General features: G+C 47.9%; 1 protein-coding gene across 3 annotated transcripts in view; it reads left to right on the top strand.

Moving 5' to 3' along the window:
• The window catches only part of uggt1 (UDP-glucose glycoprotein glucosyltransferase 1), a 168,053-nt gene that overhangs the window by 87,308 nt on the left and 62,477 nt on the right, over positions 1-18,268 (top strand). For all 3 annotated transcript variants that reach the window (XM_085990639.1, XM_085990638.1, XM_085990640.1), the window contains 3 exons: positions 7,798-7,892; positions 8,913-9,119; positions 15,259-15,390. In XM_085990639.1, the coding sequence (XP_085846765.1) occupies positions 7,798-7,892; positions 8,913-9,119; positions 15,259-15,390 (434 nt within the window). The remainder of the gene's footprint in view (positions 1-7,797; positions 7,893-8,912; positions 9,120-15,258; positions 15,391-18,268) is intronic.

Here is an 18,268-nt window from a genome sequence, read left to right as displayed (position 1 = left end):
TAGTACATTTCTTCAGGTTTAAGCCTTAGCACTAATCTGGAAGTAACAAACGACTGAATTGTACAGCATGTCATTAAAAGAAACATCTGTAAATGTTGGAAATACACAGCAGGTCTTTCGACATCTGAAAAGACAGTTCAAATTTCAAGCAGAAACCTTTCGATAAAAAACTGAAGAATGCACCCAAGTCCCCTAATCAGAATAGTCCAACATAGGGATCTGCCTCTTCCTATTTCAGTTCAAATGAGGGGTCTCCAACCAAAACATTAACATGATGCTGGCAGAGCTGCTGTGTTTATTGGGCATTTTTCCTTATTATTTCCTTATTAGTTTGTGGTGAAAGTGAGGAAAAAGTTCAGATTTAGTCTGTAAATATGAGGGCTAGACTCCCTGTTCAAAGGTTTTTTTTTTTGTCCCTTCCCTTTCTATTGGTCACCATACACTATCCACAGGCAGGTTGGGAACCTACTCTCGGGTCTTTATTAGTACAAGTCTGAAACCAGTTATGTGGAGCTGAGCTAAAGTGATCCTCACTCTTGAGGCAGTACCTGGTCTCCACCCTGGCCCTCTGCATGATCAGGAAACTGCGATCTAGGTGACAGCCTGAAAGAAGCGATGGACACCTCCATCCTACCATGTAGGATAGTGCCCCAGTGTGCTGCAAACCAAGTATTTCACTGGATGTTGTAGTCTGTTTGCATTCACTTACTTGACATGCCTAAAGCCTTTGGCCTAGAAATTCGGTTGGTAGCGCCAGCGATTAGCGCCTAAAGAGCCCGAGAATTGGGGCGTTACCCAATTTTCGGGCGGGCGCTGTGAATATAGCGCCACCTCCCATATTGAGTATGATTTTAGCGCCGGCGCTAACTCTTTGCGCGCGCCCGCGGGCGCAGGCAGATCATGACATCATTTCAGTGTGCAACGCCGTTTTTGCGCCCCGGACCGGATATTCGGTGGCGCCCGCAACCTTTCCGCCTGGCGCTATTAGTGACAGTTGGATGGAGCGTTCCCAGGCCCTTCTCGGACTCGGGGGGCGCTATTTAAAGGGGACAGCACTAGTATAAAAGCTGCAGCCATTTGGCCTGGCCATCCTGATCGTTGCTGGAGAGAGTTGCTGACCTTCTGTTGGACAGTAATTTTCTCATTGAGCCTTCGGAGGCACTGGCACTGGCAGCTTGAGGGCCCGGCTCCCGAGCTGGTGATGCAGCATCTGAAAGCAGGGAGGTGGAAGAGTGGCTTTAGCAAAAGGACAGGTTCGCAGCAAGGAATGCCAGATTGCGGCAAGGCTATGACATGGGTCCACAGTGAGAAAGCATGCTGGCGGGGGGAACAAGTAGAAGGAGACAGTTGTAAGAGGTGAGAACCTTACCATCACTGTCGACAATGGGGTCGGTAGCTGCAGTGGTTACAGGACCACTCCGACGTCCTCCAAGAATCTGGTGGACTCTCTCCTCGAGATCCGTGAGAGTGACCACTTGTGGAGGTCCTCCACCGGTGCGAAGCTGGTCTTTGCCAATCCTCGCCAGCATGGACTGCAGGGGAAAGGAGGGGAAGTTATGTTACCTGATGCCCTGAGTGATCATCTCATGCCCCCCATGGTGCAAGAGCCCTTACATGACGCCCTGAGTCAAATGTGCATGCGTGTGCCCAGAAAGGGCCATGGGTGCTTGCTGGCAGATGGCCAATGGGGCACAGGCCACCCTGTAGCCATAAAGTCAGGTGCAAATGAAGGGATGCAGAAGTTTGCAGGAACAACACCCACCCTCACGACCTGAGTGAGGTCATTGAATTTCTTTCTGCATTGGACAGGGCTCCTGGTCACCATGCTGCTGGAGTTGACCCTCTGGCATACATCCCTCCAAGCTCGTCGGTAGTCCTTATGATTCGGCCTCCTGCCATTGTCTGGGTAGAGAACATCTCGCCGGCGCTCCACTGCGGCCACCAATTGCTCCAGAGCCTCATTGATGAAGCGCTCTGCTCTCTGTCTCACCTTCTCCATCTGGTCCAAGTTTTTATCGCCAGAGAAGGGCCTGCGCCGATTCTGAGGCCTGCAAGGCGCAGAGTGTGGATGCTGAAGCTGACTGACCCACCCCTTTAAGAGCTAGCCGGCGCCTGGAAGTCTCGTGGTCATCGGTAATTGAGAGCACCTGCGCTGAGCCCGTCCGCTCCGATATTGGGTTGCGCCGGAAGTTTAGTGCCTTAGGAGTCCCGTGTAATGCCTGAATTCGCGCCTCAATCACCTTTATGGGCGATGCAACCCAATATCGCGCCAGGCGGCGATAAGTTTCGTCTGGCTATAAACTTTGCGCAGCGCCAGTTCTAATGCCTCAAGCAGGGCTATACCCAATTTCTAGGCCTTTGTGTCTTAATGCTAGTAATTTTGATTTTTGTGCATTGTTTTGTCCTGGACTCAGATGGAATAAATTAAGTTCTGAGCAGATTAAATTTTCAGTGCTGCTCATATTCCATTAACTTTTGCACTAAAAACACTCATTTTGAAAAAGATAGAGCCCTACTTACTTTATTCCACAATCCACTAACCAGCAGAGATTAACCTCTGGGATCTACACTGAGCTTTATGACAGTGTTAACGTGAAGTTGATTATTTCATGGAATATTTCCTGATTTATTTCCCTTTTTAAGAACATAAGAAAGAACATAAACAGGATTGGCCAGTCGGCCCCTCGAGCCTGCTCCGCCATTCAATAAGATCATGGCTGATCCAATCTTGGCCTCAACACCACTTTCCCGCTCTCCCCATATCGCTTGACTCCCTTGTAGTTCAAATGTCTGTCAATCTCCGCCTTGAATATATTCAATGACTCCGCCTCCACAGCTCTCTGGGGTTGAGAATTCCAAAGATTCACAACCCTCTGAGAGAAGAAATTCCTCCTCTCAGTCTTAAATGGGCGACCCCTTATTCTGAAACTATGCCCCACAAGGGGAAACATCCTCTCAGCATCCACACTGTCAATCCCCCTCAGAATCTTATATGTTTCAATAAGATCACCTCTGATTCTTCTAAACTCCAATGTATAGACCCAACCTGCTCAACCTTTCATCATACGTCAACCCCTTCATCCCAGGAATCAACATTGTGAACCTTCTCTGTACTGCCTCCAGTGCAAGTATATCCTTCCTTAAAATTCTTGTATACAAAGCCATCATCCTTCCCACCCTTTTATATGGAGCTGAAACCTGGACTACATACAGTAGACATCTTAAAGCCTTAGAGCAATACCACCAACCCTCTCTACGCAAAATCTTGAGGGTCAGCTGGGAGGACAAGCGTACCAACTGGAGTATACTTGAAGAGGCCAATATCTACAGCGTCACTACGCTCATCATGCAGCATCAACTCCGATGGATTGGACATGTCATTCGCATGTCAGACTCACGTCTCCCAAAACAGGTTCTGTACTCCCAGTTGAAGGAAGGGCAGAGGTCTCCTGGTGGTCAAAAGAAGCGTTACAAAGATAACATCAAAGTAATCCTTAAAAAGTTCCATATCGATATTAATAACTGGGAGGAAATCGCACTGGACAGAGACAATTGGAGAAAATGCATCCACAACGGTGCCGCACTACATGAAAAGAATTTCCAGCGTGCCGCTGAGGATAAACGCCAGCGCCGTAAGGAGAGACAACAACTTAAGAAGAGCCATACTCCAGTTACTACCAATAGTCTTACATGCCCACACTGTAGTAGAGTCTGTGGATCTCGGATTGGCCTCCACAGCCACCTGAAGACCCACAAGTAGATGACTGATGAAGGACATACCATACTCGAATTCGAGTGGTCGCCGATGATGATGATGATCCTTCCTTAAATATGGAGACCAAAACTGTACGAAGTACTCCAGGTGCGGTCTCACCAGCGTCCTGTAAAGTTGCATCAAAACTTCCCTACTTTTATACTCCATAACCCTTGCAATAAAGGCCAACGTTCCATTAGCCTTCCTAATTACTTGCTGTACCTACATGCTAACTTTTTGTGTTTCATGTACTAGGACTCCCAGATCCCTGTGCACTGCAGCATTTTGTAGTCTCACTCCATTTAAATAATAATTTGCTTTTTCATTCTTCCTACCAAGTGGATAACCTCACATTTTCCCACAGTATACTCCATCTGCCAAATTTTTGCCCACTCACTTACCCTATCTATATCCCTTTGCAGACTCTTCGGCCTAGAAATTCAGTTTGGGGCGCCAAGCTCGCCTGGGCACCGGAATTACCGCTGCGCGCGGAGCCACTTGCGCCATCGGGATATTCAGTTTCAGCGCCCCAAATGGAAGCCGGCCGCTAAACAAGGCTTTCGGCGCCCCGCTTGGGGCGCTGAAACTGAATTTCGGTGCGCAAAGTGCCGCAGCGTCACCCACTGCGGCACGGCAGGCTGCGGTACTGCAGGCCTTCCTCCCACTGTTAAGGGGGAGGTGCCTGCAACAGCGCGATCCCCGCTCGCGAGTGCCGGTAAATGAGCCCGGCACCAAGGAGAAGTGCCGGGCTCTCGGAAAACAGCCGGCAATGCCGCGGGGGGGGGGGGGGTGTAGGAGGCTGGGGACGGAGGTGCGGGCAGGCGGCCGCCGAAAAAGCGGCTGGCCGCACCTCCACCTTAACTCGCCCCACTACCGCCACAGGTAGGCCCCTGTGTACCGGTCGCTATTTGCGGCCGGCGCGGAAGAGGCGGCCGCGACCTAATATGGCGTTCGGGGCAGTAGCGGGGCGCTGCGCACACCGATGACGTCATCGGTGGCGGCGCAGCGCTACAGGCTAACGCCGCCATTAGCGCCCCGCTAAATATCGCGGTGGTTGTGGCCAGTGGCGCTAAAGCCTCTGAGTGGCCTCTTTGGGCGCAAACTGTTGGCGCAAGCAACTGAATTTCTAGGCCTTTGTGTCCTCCTCACAACTTGCTAACCCACCTATCTTTGTATCATCTGCAAATTTGGCTACAGTACACTCGGTCCCTTCATCCAAGTCATTAATATAGATTGTAAATAGTTGAGGCCCCAGCACTGATCCCTGTGGCACCCCACTAGTTACTGATTAACAACCGGAAAATGACCCATTTATCCCGACTCTCTGTTTTCTGTTAGTTAGCCAATCTTCTATTCATGCTAATATATTACCCCCAACCCCGTGTGCTCTTATCTTGTGCAGTAACCTTTTATGTGGCACCTTATCGAATGCCTTCTGGAAATCCAAATACACGACATCTACTGGTTCCCCTTTATCCACCCTGTTTGTTACATCCTCAAAGAAGTCTAGCAAATTTGTCAAACATAATTTCCCTTTCATAAAACCATGTTGACCCTGCTTGACTGTCTTATGATTTTCTGAATATCCTGCTATTACCTCCTTAATAATGGATTCCAGCATTTTCCCAATGACAGATGTTAGGCTAACTGGCCTATAGTTTCCTGCTTTCTGTCTCCCTCCTTTCTTGAATAGTGGCGTTACATTTGCGATTTTCCAAGCTGCTGGGACCTCTCCAGAATCCAGGGAATTTTGGTAGATTACAACCAACGCATCCACTATCTTTGCAGCCACTTCTTTTAAGACCCTAGGATGCAGGTCATCAGGTCCAGGGGACTTGTTGACTTTAACCCCATTAATTTGCCTAGTACTTTTTCTCTAGTGATAGAGATTGTTTTAAGTTCCTCCCTCCCTATAGCCCCATGATTATCTATTATTATTGGGATGTTTTTAGTGTCTTCTAACGTGAAGACCGATCCATCAAAAGGGGATTGGATAAATATTCAAAAAGGAAAAAATTTCAATGCTGTAGGGAGAGAGCGGGGGAGTGGGACTAATTGGATAGCTCTTTCAAAGAGCCGGCACAGGCACGATGGGCCGAATGGCCTCCTGTGCTGTAAGATTCTATGATCCAGAGTAGCGCACATTAACATTTCATACTGTTTTTATTCTTTGGGGATTGCCCAGCCTTTGGTCACTGGCTAGCTGAAGATAAAGAGCATTGCCACATGAGACGTCACGGATGCAAACCTGTGCCTTGTGTGCCCCTTAGCAGAGGCATTGTAGCCACAGTTACTAAAATACTATGCCAGTTACAGGAAACTTTCTGATATCTGGCACTGACGGGACCGAGCTGGTGCCGTAACATCAAAAGTGCCGGACATACCAGAGTTAATGTTTAAACATACGGAACTGAGAAGCTCCGTGTGAATCAACAAACCCTGTTGCTTAGCAACAGCTTCAAAACAGTCGGTTGCAGCTGCAAGCGTCTGTAGCTGAAGCTGTTGCTATAGCTACAGACCTTGCAGTGCTTGACTGGGGAAAAAAAAAGCAATGAGAACTAAAAAAACATATAGAAAACGGCTCCTGATTTTTGCCGTTAGATCGAGTATTCCGGACATATAACCTCCGGATAAACCAAAGTTTCCTGTATTACATTTCTAAAGTAACAAACCTGGCTGTCCTACTAATCTACCTATAGCAAACCTTAGTGCGATACTGCACTTGTTCAAACATGATGAGGGTTAAGAACAAATGAGACATTTGCAAAGGTTAATGAAATGCAGGTCGTAAAAATCATGAGATGTATAACTTTGTTATGTATAAAAATGACATTGGAGTTGAAAGTAAAGCTAAGGACAGTGAAAAGATTGAACAGACGTGTGTTGTGCAGGTTATTGGAAAGTCTTCCTCAGCTGTCAAACTTGGGAAGTGTTCAGCCCAAGTGCTTAACAATACCAATGTAACCTTTGGGGAAAAAAAACTACACCCTCTTTATTCCACGCATCATTACTCTCTTAATGAGCATATATATGACCTACACTCAGGTCTCTAGTACAGGAAACTCTTTGGTATCCGGCACCGACGGGACCGGGATGGTGCCGGTTGATAAAAAAATTCCAGATAACGGAGAGGGTTATCTACCGAGGCTATTTTTAACAAACAAAAATAAAAAAATCAAGAAATGTGCAGTATAATTGGGTACTCAACTACAGAATGTTGTGTTAAATGGATGGTGGAAGATGCTTGATTAAGTACAGTAATGCCAGTTGAGGGTAATCCATAACTCTTTAATTACTTAACAGTAAAACAAAACTTATAAATGACTGTATATTGTAGTTTTTGGAGTGAGAATTATGCCGGTTATTAGAGAGTTCCGGTTAAACGAGAGTTTACTTAAATGGATAGGTGATCCAGAGTGGTCGGAGCCAGATTTGTAACCTTAGAAACGTAACTTTCTGATTTAGAACGCTCTAATAAGCATGCTGTTGATCACTGCTGTCTCTGATTTAAACCTAGACAGTCAAGTTTTTGGGGTCCATGAGTCTGTGGCAGTAAAAATACAATGCTTTTGAATCTCTGCATCTATATTATTATTCTGTAGAGCATGTGTATCATTACAGCAGTTCAATGCATGTAACATTGGTTGCTCCAAGATTTGAGATTCCACCCACTGGAGGGTCATGACCTTGTGTCTCAGTGGTCAGGTTAAATCTTGATCACCAATCTCTCGTCCAAATGAAAACAAATGGCAAAGATCATTTACCACCAAGTTACATGACCACTAAGAGCAGCAACATAATGTGCACAGTAGCTGCAATAGAATTGGCTTTTAGTTGTTCCATCACAAGGGAAATACCTACACAGTTTCTGTGTTGTCTTTATCTTGTGCCCCTCCGGCTGGTTGAATATGAACGCAATTAATACCTCTTGTGGCATGGGATCGGTATTGTGCATTGGGGAATATCTGATGAGAACTGAAGATTAGTTTTAAAAGTGGTGAAATGCATATTGTTCACTTTCTTTTCCTCATCTAATTTTATAGACGATAAGTATATTCGTCCACTTACATTCTGGATCGTTGGCGATTTTGATGACTCTTCAGGGAGGCAGTTACTGTATGAATCCCTTAAACATCTGGTAAGATATTACAAGTAAAGCCAGTAACTTACTCTTTCCCGATCCCACCCCCTCCCTGGATGGCTGTGCTGCATTATGTACATGCTGTTCTTTGTTAATATCCACACCTGTGCAGCTAACATCCTCTGCTATAACGACTGGCCATTTGTCTCCGTAGACATGAGAGGTGGGGGCTGTGCGCTGAGATAATCATATATGCATTGTACAAAATAACAAATGAGCAAGGGATTAATCCAGTGATTTGTGGGGGATTTTTCATTGTAATTTAGGATTGTGTGCACATTTATAAATTATGGCCTTGTTACATTTCTGTTTCATCCTTTACCGTCTTCTATTCTATATGTAATGAAAGCACTTTGTGCAGATGTTGTTTGCTCTCTAATTTCCCCCATGACAAGGAAATGCACGGTCTTGGCTCTGTGCTTCTCCCTGGCACACAGCTGAGTTTGAGAACTTATTGTGTAGGTAATTGTGATAATTACTGAGTTCCTTTGGCTTGCTCCTGTCGTTGATAACATTTATTTGACAATAATTTTGTCACTGGACGGAGTATATAATGGAAATGGGGTAGAATTCTACCCTTTGAGTGAAAAGAGAGGTGGGATGGTCAACTTGTGTTGTATTCCTGCCTTATGTTAGCAAGGAGCATTAATAGGGCTGGAAATTGAGACATTGCGTTCTACAGCTGAGGGAAGCTGTGGGCTCACTGAAATAGAGATTCATCTCACTGTCTTTTACTCTACTTTGTCCTTTCCCCGGTGCTCAAAACAGCAATTCCTTAACCTGTATAGGTCTACCCGTCCTCTCACAATCTGCAGGCTTGTAAGACCAAAGCTTGGCATCTTCTTTTTAACCCTGGTGGCGCTCTGCACTGTGGTCCTTAGTCCTTCATCTAGGTTTCTCGACATAATAAATTATTAAAATATATGCAACGTCTCTGGTACTGAAGTGTTGAGTTTTCTTTTAAAGCAGACAACTTGTTCTGTGTTTCTGCAAACCTGTTTGTGTGTTCCTTTGCAGAAATCCAGCAATAACTTGAGGATCGGCCTGATAAACAATCCAAGCAGCGAACCCACCAAAGAGAACACGGTTATTGCTACAGCCATCTGGGCCACACTTAACACACAAAACGTTAACAATGCCAAGAACTTCATCACTAAACTGGCAAAGGAAGAGACTGCAAAGGCATTGGCTGAGGGGGCAGACATCATGGAATTTGCTGTTGGAGTAAGTGATGTTTCTCACTAGTGTGCATCAGGTTAGCATTGCCTGAACATTGGTGAACAACGTGAACAGAAAATGCTGACAATGTGCTGCCGGATGCTTGATTTTCTGAGAGAAACTTTTTTTGGTTTAAAAATAGGAACATTCTATGAGCTGTAATTGCACTGCAGGAGTAAAATTGCCCATTTATATTGCTCAGTTGATAGCATCTGACACATGGGTGTAGCTCTCCCTGTAGAGAGCCAGTTTACTCTGAGTGTGTTGTTTTACTGCGGTGCTGCCATGTTCCTACATGCCTTCTATTGCTGAATGGCACAGAATTGGAGTGCACCATTTAGCTGTGAGGGACAGGCAGCACTGCGTTTGGAGATGCTGCTAAATCACACAATTTAAGATTATCACCAGTTTTGAACTGTAAAGTTTATAATGCAACTTTCATGCTAACTTTGCCATCAGATCGGGTTATGCGGGCATTTGTTACTTTAGATGGTATGAACTTTTAAAGAATGTAATGTGATCAATGTATAATAGGTGCACCTCTGATTATGCATGCGCTTGACAAAAACATATAATGAAGTAGTACTTTTGTTCCTGGTTTAGTTAATGCTGGAATCCCATTCTGTGACAGAAAAATAGAATAGGACAGAATACCAGAATTAACTAAACCAGAAACAAGTTTAATTAATACTGGTATCCAGAAGTTAGTAACGTTTGCCAATCCCAGTATATCGTGCACAGTAAAACATGATTTTTCTGTAAATCCTTTTATATGAGAACTGATCAGCTTTCTTATTCTGTAAAAAATGTACATGCTTGTTGGAGTTAATTTTCCAAACATGACATATATTGGCCTAGAAATTCGGTTGGTTGCGCCAGCGATTAGCGCCTAATGAGCCCGAGATTTGGGGCGCTACCCAATGTTCGGGCGGGCGCCATGAGGATAGCGACAACTCCCATATTGAGTATCCATTTAGTGCCTGCGCTAACTGTTAGCGCGCGCCCACGTGCGCAGGCAGATCATGACGTCATTTCAGTATGCAACGCCCTTTTGGCGCCCGACCGGATATTTGGTGGCACCCGGAACCTTTCCGCCTGGCGCTATTAGTGACAGTTCGATGGAACGTTCCCAGGCCCTTCTCGGAGTCGGGGGGCGCTATTTAAAGGGGACAGATCTAGTATAAAAGCTGCAGCCACTTGGCCTGTTCATTCTGATCGTTGCTGGAGAGAGTTGGTGAGCTACTGTTGCACAGGATTTATCAGATTTAGCCTTCGAATACTTGGGACCTTCAGCCCTGTCCGGAGCAGTTGGAGCGCTAGACATTACAGCGTGTTGCCCGTCTGGCATAGCAATGGGAGCTGCTTTGGAGGGGAACGTCCTCATGGCCGGACACTTTGAAGGGGCACAGAGACGGCGGGAGAGAGGGCCGGGATTGGCCAGAAGGAGGAGGGGCAATGGAGGTCAGCCACTCCGAAGATACGCTGCGAGGGTTTTCAGGCAGCAGGTGTCATACCTTACCATGTCGGAGGAGCAGTGTCTGCGAAGGCTCCGATTTGGTAAGGAGGTTGTGACTGAGCTGTGCCACCTGCTTGCTGAGGATCTGCAGCCGCGTCTACAGTGCAGGACCTCACTGTCGGTGGCCGTCAAAGTGACTGTTGCCCTCAACTTTTACGCCACCGGATCCTTTCAGTCAGCCACTGGGGACATAGCGAATATATCTCAATTTGCAGTGCATTGTTGCACCCGGCAAGTGACAGCTGCCCTCTATAGAAGAAGGCGTCAATTAATCACCTTCCCTCTGACCCTGGAGAAGCAGGTGGAGCGCGCGCAGGGCTTCACTGCTATTGCGGACTTCCCCATGGTGCAGGGGGCCATTGATTGCACACACGTGGCTTTGCGGGCGCCATTACTGAATCCTGAGGAGTTCCGCAACCGCAAGGGGTTCCACTCCCTCAATGTCCAGCTGGTCTGTGACCACCGCCAGATGATCATGGCAGTCAACGCGCAATTCCCTGGGAGCAGCCACGATGCGTTCATCCTGCGGCAGACCTCAGTTTCTGACCTTTTTGAGGGGCCGGCTCACCCACGAGGCTGGCTTCTTGGCGACAAGGGCTATCCTCTCTGCCCATGGCTCATGACCCCACTCTGTTTGCCCGCCACCCAGGCAGAAGAGCTTTACAATAGCAGCCATCAGGCGACCAGGAACATTGTGGAGCACACTATTTGTGTGCTCAAACAGCGTTTCCGCTGTCTAGACCATTCGGGGGGAGCCCTGCAGTACTCGCCGGAGCAAGGTCGTCGTCGTCTGCTGCATGCTCCACAACTTGGCCATTCGACGAACCCAGCCAATGCCAGCTGCCCCTCAAGATCCAGCAGAGCAGGCGGACGAGGAGGACGAGGAGGAGGAGGAAGAGCAGGCAGACGAGGAGGAGGAGGAGGAGCATGCGGACGAGGAGGAGGAGGAGCAGGAGGAGGAAGATGGGAGGGCTCCTGAAACTGGAAGGGCCGTCCGTCAGAGGCTCATAAGGACTCGGTTCGAGGACCCTCTGACGGAATGATGGGTCTCATTCGTCCTGCGCACTTCTGATCGTACAAAGCCTATGAAGGCCACCATGAGTGTAAATAGTTACGAGTACCATTGTAAATAAAAAAAAATCTTTATTTTCAAAAAAGTGCTTCCTTCCAGCATAACAACGTCATGTCAACAAAAACCATAACTAACAAAATAACAGTTAACTCTTTGGCAAAGCCACAAAACTAAACAAACCATCACCAACAATCAGAACAGGTGAGGGCGTCCTTGAATTTGGGGAAAGAAACGTCTCAGTACCTCCCTCTACTGCTGGCCCCTTGACAGAGACCAACTTCTCTTTCGCGGTCAGCCCCTTCCCTCCCTGCTGCTCCTCCGTAGTTGAACCCCAGTGGTGGCGTCAAGGATGGGGGACGCCTGGTGACTGTCTGCAAGCGCAGAAGCCCCTGAGGGACGGCCTGGACGACCTCTGGGCTTGGAGGGTGCGGAGGCTGGCTGCTTGATCTGGCCATGGCTGGAAGCAGTGTGCACTGCAGGTGGTGGCAACTGCACTGTAGACGTTCCAGCGGTGGCATGAGCAATAGTCACCTGCCGAGAGAGGACACCTGCACCATGGTCGGACGACACACTGGCTTTCGGAGGGGACCGGCTCGGCTCTACTGCCACAAGCGACTGCTCCACTGATTCCTGGCCTCGTGTGGTACTGGAAGGGCCCGGGGTGATCCTAGCTGATGCAGATAGGGTGGCAGCAGTGAGAGTTCGCGTTGCCTCAATCTGGGTCTGGACGAGGCCAGCAAGTGACTGCGTGGCAGCAGTGAGGACCTGTGTGGCAGGTGCCAGTGCTTCGGAGAAGCCCTGGACAGTTCTCTCCATTGCTTCGGACAAGGCCGGAGCAGTCCGTTCCACTGCCTCGGACAAGCCCTGGACAGACGTTTCCAGGGATTGTCCGAAGCTCTGAACAGTCCTTTCCATAGCAGCCTCGAAGCCCTGGACAGTCCTCTCCATTGCTGCCCGAAGCACTGGACAGTCCTCTTCATTGCTGCGCCAAAGTCCAGCACACTCTTTGCCAGTGTTTCTATCGACTGAGGCATCCTCCCCACTGCAGCCATAAGCTCAGTGTGCCTGAGCCGGGCCTGGGTGCTCATTTCAGCCAGGCTACGCACCTCCTCTGCACTCTGTGCAGCAGTCATCGCTCCCTGCCTCGCCCTCCGGGGAGCCGGTGCCCGAACTTGCCTACCCCCCCTCGCGTTGATGCAGGCCGCTTGTTCCGGCAACTGGCTCCTCATCAGAGCCCCCCCCACTCCCCTCCAGGGAGCTACTATCCCCAGTCTGCAGATGTGTTGGCTCCCCTGCGGCTGGAACGGATGGTCCGGCATCCTCCTGATCCTCGCCTCCGGAGGCACTGGCACTGGCAGCTTCAGGGCCCGGATCCCGAGCTGGTGATGCAGCATCTGAAAGCAGGGAAGTGGAAGAGTGGCTTTAGCAAAAGGACAGGTTGGCAGCAAGGCATGCCAGATTGCGGCAAGGCTATGACATGGCTCCACAGTGAGAAAGCATGCTGGCGGGGGGACCAAGTGGAAGGAGACAGCTGAAAAAGGTGAGATCCTTACCATCGCTGTCGACAATGGGGTCGGCAGCTGCAGTGGTAACAGGACCACTCAGACGTCCTCCAAGAATCTGGTGCACTCTCTCCTCGAGATCCGTCAGAGTGACCACTTGTGGAGGTCCGCCACCGGTTCGACGCTGGTCCTTGCGAATCGTCGCCAACTTGGACTGCAGGGGAAAGAAGGGGAAGCTCTGTTACATGATGCCCTGAGTGATCATCTCATGCCCCCCATGGCGCAAGAGCCCTTACATGACGCCCTGAGTGATCATCTCATGCCCCCCATGGTGCAAGAGCCCTTACATGACGCCCTGAGTGATCATCTCACACCCCCCATGGTGCAAGAGCCCTTACATGATGCCCTGAGTCAAACGTGCATGTGTGTGCCCAGAAAGGGCCATGGGTGCTTGCTGACACATGGCCATTGGGGCATCGCGCACCCTGTAGCCATGAAGTCAGGTGCAGATGGAGGGAATCAGAAGTTTGCATAAACACCACTCACCCTCACGACTCGAGTGAGGTCGTTGAATTTCTTCCTGCACTGAACGGCTCCTGGTCGCCATGCTGCTGGAGTTGACCCTCTGACAAACATCCCTCCATGCTCGGCGGTAGTCCTTTTGATTCGGCCTCCTGCCATTGTCAGGATAGAGAACATCTAGACGGCGCTCCACTGCGGCCACCAAGTGCAACAGAGCGTCAGTGCTGAAGCGCTCTGCTCTCTGTCTCACCTTCTCCATCTTGACCAAGTTTTTTGCGCCAGAGAAGGGCGTGCGCCGATTCTGAGGCCTACAGGGCGTTGAGTGTGGAAGCTGAGGCTGACTGACCCACCCCTTTAAGAGCCGGCCGGCGCCTGGAAGTCTCGTGGTTATCGGTAATTGAGATCACCTGCGCTGCGCCCGTCCGCGCCGATATTGGGTAGTGCCAGAAGTTTTGTGCCTTAGGAGGCCCGTGCAAAGTCTGAATTTGCGTCTCAATCACCTTTGGGGGCGATGCAACCCAATATCGCGCCAGGCGGCAATAAGTTTCGTCTGGCTATAAACTTTGCGCAGCGCCAGTTCTAACGCCTCAAGCGGGGCTATACCCAATTTTTAGCCCCTTGTGTCTTATCAACGTTGTCAATGGCAGATTCCTAAGTTATTCGCTGTAATTACTCCCTCAGTGTGATCCCAACCATGTTTCTGTGTTGCAGAGCTTGTCCCAGCCTAGCCCTAATGTGAAGAACATATATGTAGTAGACTAAAGGCATTTGCAGTCTGATAGTTCCAACGCCCCACCCTTTGTTGGCAACTCTGGCTGCTCTGCATTCTGCAGAACACGTGCTCTCAGCTGTCCATTTGAGACTGGCTCTGGCTGCTGCCTGCATTGCCATTCACAGCTTCTAGAACTGATGCTAGTTCAGTTGAGAGATATCTGGAGGTAGATGCAGTTACCGATCAAGAGCTTTTGACAGATGAAATATCAGCGTTTGACAGCTCTTTGAAGACAATCTGTGCACTAAGCTAATTCCTTTCTCTCAGGCTGATTTAGAGATCTCTCCAGAACAGAAAGCTGAATGCTGCAACTTTTGACAGCTCGCGGCCATTCTGCTTTCTGTGCCGGTGAGATGAGGGACTCCCGAGACCTGAAGGAAGGAAGGCTGCATTACTAAGTAAAGGTAAGTAAAACTTATTTAAACACACTTACCTCTGTACTCATGCACCCATCACTCACCTGAACACCGGACATCTCGAACCCTTCAGCCCGACGGTCCGCTGTTAACAGGCAGTTAATTGGCACTAATCCCCTTCCCGCCTTGGGGAGGCGGCTCCCAGCACAGGTCAGGTACCCACCTCCTGTGAAACTGGCATGGAGGCGGGATGGGTTCGTGCCCCCCGATTTCGCGATTTTAACCCCCCACACGCCTCCAATCCCGCCTCAACGGCCCAATGAAATTCAAGCCCCTTGTGTTTATCCTTTCTTTAAATTTACTTTTCACTAGTGCTTTGTTTGACCTGTTTTCTCCCTTCTGTAGGGTATGGACAATGCTGGCTTCAAAAAGATGTTCGAGAGTCTCGATCTGGATTTCATTTTGTCACATAGTTCTTTCTGCAAGGATGTAGTGAAATTGAAGAGAGGGCAGAGGGCCATCATCAGCAATGGACGAGTAAGTATTTTGTTGGTTTCAGTTGTGAAGAAAGTCACTGCAAGGTCAAGTCCGACAAGTTCAGATTCTTTTTGGCACTTGACGATTTGGTGTGCAGACGATACCACATCTGTGCTTAACATTTTAAATAATGGATCATCAAGATCATGCCAATCAGGCTCTACCTCACTTAGCACACCATTGACCCAGATGTAGCTCTCAAATTGCCTGTTTGATATTAAGACCTAGATGAGCAAAACTTTTTCCACCTGAATGTCTGCCAGACTGGGACAATACTTTTGCTCCAGCAGCGCCTCCAGCCTCAATTCTGTCAATTTCCCAGGCTGCTATCTGACCGGAGTTAGGAAGGGCGTAAGCTTGGTGTCCTGCTCAAACCTGAACTTGGCTTCTTCCCCCACATTCATTCTGGTATCAAAACAGCCGCTTTCTGCCTCCAGTCCTACCTATCCCCTTCCGTTGCCAAAACCCTCATTCTTGCTTTCATCACTTTAGGGCTTGAGTGCTTCAACTCTGGCACCTTTCTCACAAAGTTCAACGCATCAAAAACGCTGCAGTCTGTATTCTCATCTACATTAAATCCTGCACTTCTATTATCCCCATTTGCTCAAAGTTCCAGTGGTTCCCTGTCCGCATTGTGCCAAGTACAGAATTCTTGTCCTTGTTTTCAGATTATGCCATGGCCTCGCCACGTGGCCTACCTTAGTGATCTCCTCCTGCCTTGTGTCCCTCCGCACGCCCTTTTAACAATGCACTACTCCTCGCCCACTCTGCTGCACCATTGGTGAACAGTCATTCAAGCATCACACTCCTGTCCTCTGGAAATCTCTAGCCAATGTTTTCTGCCTTGCCACCTCACTCCCTGCTTTCAAAATCCCCCTCTTCGATCATGCCTTCGACTCCCTGTCCTAACTCTTCATGTTTCTCCTTGTTCCCCGAGCTCTGTTCACTTTCCTCCTTTTTGAACAGTGCTCTGAAATGTCTTCCTACACTCCATAAATGTAAGTTGTTGAAATATTCACAGAAATCACAGAAACCCCACAGTGCAGATAGAGGCCATTTCGGCCCATCGAGCCTGCACCGACACATGTCCCACCCGATCCCCGTAACCCCTACACCAACACATATCCCACCCTATCCCCGTAACCCCATGTATTTAATCCCCCTAACACTAAGGGTCAATTTATCATAGCCAATCAACCTAACCCACACATCTTTGGACTGTGGGAGGAAACCGGAGCACCCGGAGAAAACCCACACAAACACGGGGAGAATGTGCAAACTCCACACAGACAGTCGCCCGAGGCCGGATTCGAACCCGGGTCCCTGGTGCTGTGAGGCAACAGTGCTAACCACTATGCCACCGTGCTGTCACTAAAAGAAAATTATGATCACTGACCTGATGAGTCGTCCCAATGCCTCGACTTTGTGAATCTGGAAAGTTTACTTTGGGGGCTGCCAACTGCTGTGCAAGACTTGCACATCAGGAGCTGTTAGAACCAGCGTGGCACTTAACCCAATATAAAGCTTCTGTCTCTGTTCTTTCCCAGGTCCTGTTCCCAGTCACTGATGCAAGTGGATGATGAGAATAATGTATTATTTTATGTTAAGTATTTTATAACCACAGTGGAGCTCATGTAAACAACTACCGAATAAGTGATGATCCCACTTAAATGAATGAAATCTAGTGCACAAACCATTTCCTTAGTGAAACAATGAAAATGGTTGGAAATGCACAACAGGTCCATCAGCATCTGTACAGAGAAAAGGCAGGTTACCTTTTCCAGTGGAACCCTTCGTCAGAACTGAAAACTGAAACACTTTTTTTCTTATACAAAAGCAAAATACTGCAGATGCTGGAAATCTGAAATAAAAACAGAAAATGCTGGAACTACTCAGCAGGTCAGGCAGCATCTATGGAGCGAGAAACAGAGTTAACGTTTCAGGCCGATGGCCGTTCGTCTTTTTTTCTTATTCTCCCTGTTTATGCAGATCATTTAAATGAATTGCATAGGCCTTTGAAGTGAATGGCTCAACTATCAGTAGTCCATTTAAAATGATGATGGTGCAGTTCAGTTGGGTCATTAATACTGATCACCTCTGACTCCTTCCTTCTGCCCCAAGAACCAAGAATGCAGCAATGCAGTTGACTGACCAGCTGATCAGTTAGTGGTGATGCTCCAACCACGCACATTGCTTCTGCTTGGCAAAATTGCTCACTGGTTTATATTTCTGTTTAGAAGAGTGTATTTCAGCAGTGCAATAAATAAGTACTTGAAGCAGAAATTTGAACCCGTAGACTCTAAACTGAAGCAAGTTAAACACGAGCAATGTACTTGGGTGGAACATCATGAATGAGCTATCATCTTTTGGTTAGCTGCCATGTTGACATCTTTAGACTGCTGCATTGGCCTGGTTTGAAAACGATCTTATTTGAGCATCACAGACATTTTATGTTAAATTCAAGCAATAGGAAAATGATGATCAATAAAAAAAGATGAGTAAGTGAAAAAGGTTTGCTAATAAATTGCATATTCACTTGTTTCTCAGTGAGTGTAAAAGTATTAATTTTTACAAAATATATAACTTGACCATTATAATCAGACCAGATGTCTTTACGTAGATGGATTATTATAGTATTAGTATAGCTCAAAATATCTAATTAGAAGGGGCCAATGTCCAGGTGCACTATTTGTCTAGTGCTATCTAATTGAATTGGTTTTATTAAACATTTCAGATATTTGCAACTTTAGCAAAGCAATCCTGTCTCGTACTAGCAGGTACACTAACCTATGGCACCAATGTCTGTCACGGCAAATCATTATAAAATATATATACTTCCCCAGCCATTACCATTGCATCACCATACCCACCAGATTTC

This window comes from Somniosus microcephalus, chromosome 6, assembly GCF_052327205.1.
Source record: "Somniosus microcephalus isolate GS21.2 chromosome 6, FLI_Smic_1.0, whole genome shotgun sequence".
Lineage (NCBI taxonomy): Eukaryota > Metazoa > Chordata > Chondrichthyes > Squaliformes > Somniosidae > Somniosus > Somniosus microcephalus.
This window is presented reverse-complemented; position numbering and strand designations above follow the sequence as displayed.